This window comes from Vanessa atalanta, chromosome 1 (assembly GCF_905147765.1).
Source record: "Vanessa atalanta chromosome 1, ilVanAtal1.2, whole genome shotgun sequence".
Taxonomy (NCBI): Eukaryota; Metazoa; Arthropoda; class Insecta; order Lepidoptera; family Nymphalidae; genus Vanessa; species Vanessa atalanta.
In genome coordinates this window covers 1,360,649-1,372,859 of record NC_061871.1, presented here as the reverse complement: position 1 = coordinate 1,372,859, position 12,211 = coordinate 1,360,649, and the positions used below count along the sequence as shown (strand labels likewise).

General features: G+C 33.3%; 1 protein-coding gene across 1 annotated transcript in view; it reads right to left on the bottom strand.

Annotated features, from left to right (window-relative positions):
* LOC125077199 (probable G-protein coupled receptor 158) overlaps window positions 1-12,211 on the bottom strand; it is a 191,068-nt gene that overhangs the window by 26,035 nt on the left and 152,822 nt on the right. The window contains exon 4 of the mRNA XM_047689059.1: window positions 8,329-8,452. Within this exon, the coding sequence (XP_047545015.1) occupies window positions 8,329-8,452 (124 nt within the window). The remainder of the gene's footprint in view (window positions 1-8,328; window positions 8,453-12,211) is intronic.

The window sequence follows — 12,211 nt, the reverse complement described above, 5'->3', positions numbered from 1 at the left end:
GGCTCTTTTGAATCTTAATATCGTGGTTGCTTTAAATGTTGACTTATTTATTTACAAGATACTTAAACATTCTTTATGTGGATATTCAGCGTCGTCATTGTCGAATTTCGTATAATTTATTATTCAAGTCTAACGACAATGTATAGACCCTAATTTTTTAAATTAAGAACTTGAATAATGGTGATCTTTTTTATTTAATTTTGACTACTGATATCTCTGTTTAACATTATATTTATTTGTCATAAATCAAAATTTAAATAACTAAAACTATATTAGAACAAATAATTTACTCGTTAGTCTGGGTAAACATTACGGAATTATCGGAAATCGCCGGATACATAACAAAACTATTAATGATACGTTCATACGCGAAATAAATTCAGGGAAGATCAAATGAAATATCGAATATAAGTTAAACAATGATCAGTTAGAGAAGGTTAAAATATTTATCATTACTCTTATTCAGTAAACCACAGAAACTGCTCACGGCATGGCATAAAATAAATCTTAAACATTTTCCATTCAATGTTATAGACGACTTTCGTTCACATGACTAAGGCCGGTGAGTCACGAACCACCCAAAACCAATTTAAGTGAGCATTCACTTTTTCTAGAATCTAGATCAACAACAGAAGAATCAAAATGTAATGTCAGGACGTTTGCGACATTAGTCACATTTTGAGATTTCTTATCGTCCTATTATAAACCAATTATTTTATTCAATGTTGTTGCTATGGCAAATTGAACCTTGAGAGCTTTATTAATTTTGGGTATATATATTATCCTATGTCAACAATCAATGAAATTACTTCCAAATAGGGCGCCATGTTATAGCGGTCTGAAATATTATAACTTTTAACAATTTAAACTTTTGATTATTGATTGTGATTTCGCAATTTCTATCGGGTTATATTTAAAAGTAAAAAATATACAGATCACGAAAATAAACTGTTAAGGGAATCATTAAATTGAGTTCTTAAAAATGTTATAGATCATTCTTAATACTTAACTTGTAAATTTTTTATTCTAAGTTAAAAGTTAGAATTTAATTTCTAATAATCTCAGCTTAAGGATTGCACCAGATAAAGCTCAGCTGACAATCCATTTATTTACCTTTTGGTCATAATTGTATTTCTTATCTCAATACCATATTTATCTAAAAATATACTTCAAGTAGATTCAGATAGACAATTTTTAATGTTATATTTCTGATTATATATTCGATCAAATCACGTTATACGCAAATACTATTTTCGGTAGTAATGGTATTTGTGAAATATGAGAACATTTCATGTTTGCCGCAAAGAGGAAATCTTGTTACCAAATTCTAATAGCCTAACGGGGAGTAATACTAAGCTATTTAATCTTGACAAACGAATGGTTATGTTGGGTCTTAATGTGGGCCTAGTGAAGGCCCATTTCATGCTGAAATTATGAACAATTGTTACTTTGAATTTTGTACGAATTTTTGTAACTATAATATGTTGTAAGATTTAAGCTTGCAGATCATTACATAGTATAATATAATTTAGTATAATATTTTCCAAGATATTATAGATTTCAAATGTCCCTGGCATAGCGGTTTCTATTGTCTAATGACAAAAAGCTATGAACTTTGTATATAATATAATGACATTCTGTAGTATATTTAGTATCAGTAATGCACCCGGGGCGGGTCGCTAGTAAAAAAATACATTGTAAAGCTTCTTCTTGCTTTCTAATAAATAAATAGTACCTTAAAATACTTTAAAAAAAAAACAAAAAATATATATATTTAGTTGCATTGTTGATAAATACGGAAAGAAACGTGAACTGTAAATTTAGTTTGTAAGAAGTAGAATCACACCGCAATTGTTAAATGTCAGCACGTTACCAGCGACATTGACTAAAATAATTATAAAGATACACATTTCAGAATATCGTATCACTGTCAGTTGCTTGTCAATATTTCACGAGTGAGATGCGTGGTAAATTCGCCAGGTGTGTTTATGGATTAGAATTATTTGATATGTGATTTTGACATTTCAAATTTTCGCGTTATAAAAAACCCATTATATATGCTCGGATTTATGCGTGATCATATTTTATTTCAGTCAGCTCGTTACCATGACGGGTGCCATTGTGTTGAAACGTCGAGTGAGATAAAAAATGGATATGATCGCGACCAAAAATCGAGTATAATATTACGCGATATGCGATTGCACAATGCTGGATAATACCGTCTAATTACCGATCTCTGATTAGTATTTATTACACCAAATATACTTAAATAATAACCGAGAGGTAGGGTTTCGTGCTTGGGTTGGTACGACCTACTCATCAGATATTCTAGCGGATTTGTTCCAGTTTCAAATTTTATCGAGTTAGTGTAACTATTGGCACAGGGATAAGTTCCCAAGATTTGTAGCGCTTTGGCGAAGTTTTGTTTTTGCAGAGCTGGATATTTGGACAGCACCGAGGGGCCTACAGGTGTGTTGCTGACCTTTAGGGAATGGTTAATATTTCTTACAGCGCCAATGTCTTTAGGTGGTAATGACCTCTCACCAGTTGGCTTATTTGCTTAATTATTACATTCAAAGCTTTTCTCATCCATCAAAGAGAAGGTTGTTTATTCCACCATGCGGCTCCAATGGAGCTTGATACACATGTGGCAATATTTCATCTTACTCATTTAGGTTTCCTCATTATGTTTTCCTTCACCACCACGAAGGAGACTATACGCACAAATTAAGCACATGTGAGCTCATTTGTCATTTGAATCGAATCTTTCGTCATCCCTGACGAACAAATAAACAAGAAAACAGTGTAATATTATCATAGGTTGTCTTTAAAACAAATACAGTAAAAGAATACTCATTATAAGCACCACTTAATCTAAATTACGGAATGAGCAAAAGTCTCTGAGCACTCAATAAAATGGTCCTTTATTTTCAAAGTACCTAAAACAGTTTCTATCGATTGGCCTCTTAAAGTAAGTAAGATCCATCTCGGTTAACATCTGTTATATTGGAGTGATTTTCCTTTGAATAAAATTCAGGACCAGATTTATTTAAAGCTGTGGGTACAGTAAACGATCGCTTTTTTTATTATATATGACTTATTTTCGTCGTTGTTGGTAAATAGATATAGCAAAAAAATCACCTTGTATTAAGTATACGTTTAAAGCTTCGCCCGCCATGCTATTTATGATTTTTTACAGTTAGAAGAACTGGCAAATAGGTTACCTGATGGTAAGTAGTCACCAACGCCAATAGATGATTTTAGAAATTTTAATCATTCCTTACATGCACCCACAATCTTGGCAACTAAGTTATTCGCTTGTGCCTGTAGTTGTTCACTATACTGGTTCACTCACCCTTTAAACCGAAACACAACAAGACTAAATATTGCTGTTTAGTGGTAGGTGTACCTACAAAGACGGGCTACCACAAAGCCTTACCACTACGTAAAATCTAAGCAGTTATGCCTCTCATGTCTGTAATAAAACTGGCTGTATTGACAATTCCATAAAAATGTATTCCATTTGGCTTTAAATCAAGGTATTATCTACTCAAGTAGGCTCTTAGAAGCACCTTCAACTTGTCGTATTACTGGATTTAAATAAATGTCAGCAACCTGTTTCAAATCGATTTGAAATGTAGATAATTGAGAAGAACGTCAAGAAAAATTGTAGCTACCCTTTCTTTCGATACAATATCAAGGGAAACATAGTCAACTATAATAATAATATGAACAATTAAAACAATATGACCTGGGTTCCGTAGGAAAAGGCAAAAACCGGAACCCTTATAGATCGTCTGTCTGTCCGTCCGTATGTCACAGCCACTTTTTTCCGAAACTATAAGAACTATACTGTTTAAACTTGGTAAGTAGATGTATTCTGTGAACCGCATTAAGATTTTCACACAAAAATGAAAAAAAAGCAATAAATTTTGGGGGTTCTCCATACTTAGAACTAAAAGTTGAAATTTTTTTTCATCAAACCCATACGGGTATCTATAGATCGGTCTTCAAAAATTATATTGAGATTTCTAGTATATTTTTTTTCTAAACTGATAAGTTTGCGCGAGAGATACTTCCAAAGTGGTAAAAAGTGTGTCCCCTCCCTGTAACTTTGAAAATAAGAGAATGATAAAACTAAAAAAAATATATGATGTACATTACCATGCAAACTTCCACCGAAAATTGGTTTCAACGAGATCTATTATGTAGTTTTTTTTAATACATCATAAATCGTAAACCGCAATTTACCCTCATTCAATAAAAAAAAAAAAAAATCATAAACATAAACCTTGTTACTTGCTGCTACGGAACCCTTCAAGGGTGAGTCTGACTCGCACATGGCTGCTTTTTTAATTTTATTATTTATTTATATTTTTGCAAGCGACCTGTTCCGACTTCATACGGGTCCAATTTATTTTCGCCTTGATTTGCATTCGCTTTTGATTTTGTATTCGCTTTTGTTGCTTCGCTTTAATGCTCTGCCCACTCCATTTGCTCTTGTGATATTTTTTCTTAGGTTTTCCCATTTAGTTTATTAATAATAATGTCATTGTTTACCTTAATTAAAAACAGTATCTCGTTAATGTCATTGTTAATCATGGTCTGAATAATGTTACGTCAGAAAAATTACACAGTTTCAAAGCTTAGAACACTCGTTGAACTGATTCAACCTGATTTGAAATAAAAATGCAAATCTTAGTACAGTTTCCTGGAATAAATGTGTAATTTTTCAAAAAAATTATATTGTTATTTCCTAAGTACCTGAGTTCAACAGTTAAATATGTCGATAAAATACCTGGCTTACAAGTTTTAAGCTAATTACAGCAGCAAGAGCTGTATAAATACCGTAACAGAAATGCCATTCACAGCGAGATTACAAAGCTTATGTTTTAAAAAGGGTCATATGCTCGAAATTCATTTGCATAATAATAGTTTCATTTCGAACCCAGCGCATGCACCGACTCCGATGAATACACGGCCGCCGTGCTCTCACGCAGTACTCTGTTGCTTTACAAATAAAACCTCATGAAACTTCTGATTTAAAATTTTGTACGCGTTTGTAATTGTTATACCTGTATAGTTCAATAGGTAAGCATTTACTTTTTAATTAAGATTGAAGATATAAATTTAAAGCGTACGTAAATAATTTTAAATAGAATGAAAAAGAAACAAGAGAAATCGATTTATTTCGGCTGAGTACTTCAGGATAGTGTAACATTATATTTTGAGGGCTTTATAAATAATTATTTATAGTATAGGCGATTTTTTAACGCAAATATTGTACATGGAGCGTCGTCTAAAAACAAAACTAAAAACTAATCTTATAAATTATAATCATCAATTTTCATTACAATATAATTCCAAGCTTCATTCTTAATTACTAATTGTCACATTAATCTTACAATATTGATCAATAGATGTAGTAACGCAAAATAAATTTAAAAGAAGCCCAAGAATGCCACCGGTGAGCGATAAGATCTATTAAGGTGAGTATGGGATAATTGGCAACGAGTGGAGAGATTATTTGCTCTTATACTAATTGTACACTCACGGTTGTAACTTACGAGAGATAAACAGTATGTTATCAATTATAAATAGTGAGCCAGTGGAACTACAGGCACAAGGGACATAACATCATAGTTCCCAAGGTTCGTGGCGCATTGGTGGTGTAAGGCATGGTTAATATTTCTTACAGTACCATTGTCTATGGGCGGTGGTGATCGCTTACCATCAGGTGGCCCATTTGCTAGTCCATCTACCGATACCAAAAAAAAAAACGAATTTTTACCTTATTACTTATTTGGTTGGCAGTTTCAGCAGAAGTTTTTGTGCCCTCGTCACGAACTGATTGCGTGCGCTATGAGTCGATGGCATGAGTTTTCTTTGCTAACCTCCATTACAATTTGGCAAATTTTATTTTTATAATTCATTTACAATTGAGGCTATTACATTAATAATTATTTTGTACAATTTTAATTTTTAATAATTATCTTAAACGTCACAAGATTGTGAATTTGCTTGAATCCGTACCGTTAAACCATTTCTTACTTCCCATTTTTTGGAATTTCCAGATATAATTTCTATTTAATTTGGGGTATTTTTGATAGCGATACTGTCCACGCTCCTTAAACCTTTCAAAGTTTCAGGAACTTTCGTATTTGTTCTTTTCTCTGTCATCAGTTTAGCACCGAATTCAAACTTCAAATTCGATATACTGAATATGTCGGTGAGTCCTATTTATTGTCTTTTAATTTGTGATTGAATAGGAGTTCAGTGTTTTAATAGCAAATATATCTTTTCAGATTACTATAACAATTATGGAGTTTAGAAGTTTGTTAAAACTTTTTACTACATGTTCCTAATTTTTAACGATCAAAAATAATAAGTACTTAATTTTTTTTTTGCTTAAATGCTTTAGTTTTCAATTTAGAAAGTCGTAGTCATGTTTTTGTGGTTTACAGTGATTCTTGACCCATTGGAATGGTACTCCGGAGTTGAAATAGTCATTTATAGTAAGCAGGACCTAAACCTCATAAAGGTAAAATCATGCTTTCACATCACGGTAAAGGTCTAAATCTTTTGGTTAGTTTAATTATTATTGAACCTGTTTATATTTTATTAAATTAAAGCTGAAATATTAAATTGTGGACGGCTGCAGTTTCCTGGTTCCAATCCAGGTCCATGGTCCAGATTCCTGCTCCCTTAAATATTAGCATTATCTTCGTGCAACTGGAAATTTGTTGATGTACTCTCTTTCATACAAACTTAGTTTACACTGGCCTGGCGAATCGTCAATGGCGCCTACGTATTAATTTTAAATAAGATAAATTATTCCAATTTATAGAACATTGAATTTTCATTTTATTTTATCCCAAGTGGCCCACGCTGAGTCTAGCTGGCATAATTTTTAGTTATAGAATAACTCAAACAATAACATAAACAACAAACAAGTTTTATAGATAACAATGTTCTTGCCTCACTTATTCTACTGATGACCCTGATGAGGATGACAAAAGAAATGGTCTTAAGCTGTTCTTTTACGAATTAGAGAGAAAGAAGTGCAGTTGACGAGATCGATGTTTCGTACCCCGATTGCTTCGCTGAGCATCATATCGAAAAATACCCTTCTCAATCTTTCTAAAGGATTCCACTGAGTGAAAAGTAAAAAGTTCTTAAGTCGACGAAGCGTGAAAGCTTTTACATAGCTTTTTGAAAAACAGCTATCAATAAAAGTTTTCGAGATTGCAGTATTAAAATGTATGCCATTGAAATGGAAATAATTTTTTACATATAATACCTACTTTTTTCATATAATAAAACTGATATCTATTGTCATATTAAGCGGCACAACATACTTAAAATTTTATATCTCAAGATTGTTGATACATTGATGTTAGAAATGACTAACACTCATGCCATGACCTGAAAAAGTTTTTGCACAGAGCTTTATGTGCTTTCCGAGGCAGAAGTGTAACTGTTAAGTTCTAGACTCTGGCCTAAATCTGGCTAAATGGCGTCACCCGGTGCTCGGAATTTGCGGCATCTATGTTCGAAATTAATTTTCCTGCACATGGTATTTGATACGGAGTTTTTGAGATAAAAATTTTAAAGTCTTTATTGACTGTTGTTCTTATCTATTTATATTACGAAACGGCGGTAAATACAGATCGTTCTGAATACATTTTCTATTCAATAAATAATAAAAAATAACGAGAAATAAGTTTGTGCTTTCAAGGTCACTTGAGGTCCTTGTTGTATATTCGTTAATTTATGAGCACCCATTTGTCCCGTATTAAGCTGTCTTAACGCGAGTTAATCAACTGAAAACAGTTTTTTAATCAAATTGAAGCAACGAAACGGATTTAATAAAAGTTTTAACTTTTATGGATTGAAATTCACATTTTATTTTTATCAATTTGTTTCCAGAATTTCTCGTTAAATAAATGTGTGACGATAACGGTATTCGGATCAACCGTAGATAGTGTTAAATGTTGCCTTACGAGGTTACACTGCGAGATGGCGTGCTACTTGACGTTTATTTTAGAAGCAACTATTTTGTGTAAGTTGTAAAGCTTTGTTTCTTTAATTATTGATGTGTAACATTTTTCCCATATACATTCCTACAAGCTATGAGAGGGTTTTCGTGAAAAGGGACGGAAATGTACAACAGGAAGCCCGGGAAACGCGCTATTTAACTCGACCAAAGAGCGGGCGCGATGCTATTGTGCCAAAAACCCCGTCAGATGGTACCAACGCATTAGGGATGATGTGAAGATCATATATAATTACTGTAATACTTGTTTTTGTATATAATTGATGACTCACCTCTGTAGTTGTCTTCTTACACTTGTCAGTTCCCGCGAATATGTTCAGCTGCGTCGATCCCGGCTTGAGAGGACATTGATCGATGTCCACTCGTCTCAGATCGATATCTATACCGCTCGTTCCTCTGTTGAAGAATATGGTTTAATATTATTGTCTCTTAATAATTATATATCATTGCTATATTTAGTATTGAATACAACAATAACAAAAACATTTATTTATCGTTTTTCCCTAATCTTTTTAAATAACAATCAATTTCAATGTTTGTCATCTGCTTGGAACGGATGTCCCGCGACGCCAAAATTTTTTAAATTTCAATACGTCTCTTTTAAAATATTTTTATATAATAATTTGTAAATACACGAATATGGAAGCAAATAGCTCTGTTTAATTGAAAACGTTTAGATTGGAGCAAATATTTGTGTATCTTTTACAAATAATTGATGTTAGGTAAATAGATTTGTTGGTTCACAAAATTGGTTGATTCAAAAAATCATTTAAAATAAATTCTCAAATGTTTTAATAACACTTTTCTCTGTTCCATGGAATTTCCAATTTACGCCTAAAATTCAATTCGCGTTCGGTAAGGAAAACTTTGTGTGAAAATCTGTACTTTGTACATGATGTACATATATTGGTGAATACCAAACCATATTGGAACAGTGTGATGAAATGGTGGTGAGGTTGGCCGTAACTGGGTCCGTTTTCATGGTATCGGTACGTGGTCGGCCAATTGGGCCACCTTATGGCAATTGGTCACCACTGAACAAATTACATAACCACTTACATAACCAATGCGTCACCAATGTTGGGAACTGAGATGTTAAGTCCCTTGTGTCTGTAGTTACACTGGCTCACTCACCCATCAATTTGGAATACAACAATACCTAGTATTGTTGCTTGACGGCTGAATATATGTTGAGGAGGTGGTTCCCGTCCCAGAGGCTTGTACAACCACTAAGAAACGTAAAGTTAACGTTAAGAATCTTCATAGATTATAAACGTTAAAACGTTTTGACTTTTGTTTTTTAGGAGCATAAGTTAAAGGAAACTCATAAAAAAGGATAGCGTTGAACTTAAAAAGTCAAACGGAGACAGTCAACAAGAAACTGCAACAGTCCTGCAGACAGTATTTATTCTCCTTTTGCTTTAGACAAACACTAATGAAATTTTCTTCTACAAAAGCGAAGAAAATATTTTTAGGAGTTCAAATTATTTACATTCTTTACTCATTTATTGACTGTCAGGAATTTAACACCGGTTCTGAAATACCTCAGCCCCATGAAGAATAACAAAAAAGGAAGTAAAATAAAATATAATCCCATATTTTTACCAACAATAACATAAGATAAACAGCCTGTAAATTTCCCACTGCTGGGCTAAGGCCTCCTCTCCCTTCGAGGAGAAGGTTTGGAGCATATTCCAACACGCTGCTCCAATGCGGGTTGGTGGAATACACATGTGACAGAATTTCGTTGAAATTAAACACATGCAGCTTTCCTCGCGATGTTTTCCTTCACCGCCGAGCACGAGATGAATTATAAACACAAATTAAGCACATGAAAATTCAGTGGAGCTTGCCTGAGTTTGAACCCGAAATCATCGGTTGAGATGCACGTGTTCTAACCATTGGGCCATTCCAACAATAATTATTATGTATCCGTACAATTGTGAGCGATTCAGTGTAACTACAGGCACGATGGGCATTATAGCTTAGTTTTCAAGGTTGGTGGCGCATTGGAGATGTATGGAAAGATTAATTTTTTTTACAGCGCTATTGTCTATGTGTGGTATCCACTTACTATCACGTGGTCCATTTGCTGGTCGGCCTACATACATCATAAAAAAATATATTGGGTCGTGTAGTAAGGCCGACTTTCATACATTAGGTACATAGGTCTATCTATGACGTTATTAGTTCCAGAAACATATAAATTGCTTCACAAAATAATTACTAAGCCTATATATTCGGACAGCAAAGGTGAAGTATATTGGAATTTGAAGAACAAAATTCCTATTTATTTAAAAGCATTATTCACTTAAAATATTATACTAACAAATCCGGATTACAGAACAAAGTAGACACAGATAATATTCTAGGTGAAAATAAATTATACGCAAATTTAACATTTCGTATGTAAAGAAATTTGTCAGCAACTTACGATTTAAGCGCTGCGCGATTGCTGATTTTAAGTAGGTTTAAGCGATTCGAAGTTTATTTGAATTGGAGGAATGTTTTTACTTGGTGGTAGGGCTTTGTGCAAGCCCGTCTGGGTAGGTACCACCCACTCATCAGATATTCTACCGCCAAAGAGCAGTACTCATCATTGTTGTGTTCCGGTTTGAAGGGTGAGTGAGTCAGTGTAACTATAGGCACAAGGGACGTAACATCTTAGTTCCCAAAGTTGGTGGCGCATTGGTGATGTAAGGAATAGTTAATATTTCTTACAACGCCATTGTCTATGAGCGGTGGGTACCACTTACCATCAGGTGGCCCTTTTGCTTGTCTGCCTACCGATATCATAAAAAAAAGTGCTGAGGATACCAGATCATTTACTTATATTAATATAATTATTGTATTGTGATTAATATGGACATTGTAAGGGTTCCTGTATAATTTATCACCGGAAGAGAAACACACCGGGTGGCTGCCACTTGCTTACTCAACTCTCGACATTACCTGCCTGGGACGGCTTAGTGCTTAATGTAATTTGTGATTAAATTATTTATAGTTATTAGAAAATACGGTGTTGTTTCTGGAACGTCGTCTCGTTTAGCGTGTACCATACGTCATCCGACGACGTAGACTAGAATCATATTTTTAACTAAATATCATATATAGCTTTATTGGTAATTCGACGTATTCCCGTTAGGAGGTAAAAGGACTGACTTAGACTTTTTGCGATTATTTTAACTCCCATATGCATATAAAATGAATTTCCACCAGCGTTCTTTTGTGGTCATTTTTTTTTCGGTCGCTTTGAAATAAATTCCTAGTTGTTATACATTTTTGGAGAGCTAAGATAATGGCAATGTTTGTAATGTCTGCAAGACAAGTTTTAAAATGTTTATTTTGTCTTTAAGGCGTTTTTGTGTAAAAAATATTAAATAAATCGTTTTCTTTCTCGCATTTTTTTTATTGTGTTTAATAGTTTTTATAAATCAGAAGAAAAAATTACATTTAAATTAAAATATTTTTTTAAATAAATTTTTGAAGTTGCATCTTAGACTTACTTTGAAAAAAGTTAAAAAAAATTGATAACTCAAAAATGGTTCACATTTTCATAATGCATATGGGGGCTTTAAAATATTTGAAAAAGTCACCCCTATCATCTCCTAGCAATATATCGAATTACCAGTAACCCTGTATACAATATATAAACAAATCTAGATTACAGAATCAACCTGACTGTTAATATACTAAGTGAACTTAGCTTTTCGCATGTAAAAAAAAATCTCATCACTCTATGATTTAAGCGCTGCGCGATCCCTGATTTGTATAAGTGATTCGGATTCGCATTGCATCTGTTGCTTACGTAATTGTTGTTTCAGCGCTGTAGCGACCTCAAATACAAGTTGGTTAAATATATTTTAGAAAACGTGGCCTATTATATTTTTCATATTTTCAGTATTGCGATTCAAAATGAAATTCTTATTCAATATATACGTTTTAATTTAGAGTATTACAGTTTAAATAAGGACGTTATTTTTGTAATGCTTAACTTATTGTAATGGCTAAATAATCGATTCATCAAATACCTAGCAGGACGTAGGCAGGACTTTAACGTCTGTCAAGTCAAAAGCAAGTAGTTCACTCATGTGACCTTGTGACTCGGATTGCAAATATTTTTCTTGTGCTGTAATAACGCAGTGTGACTGTGTT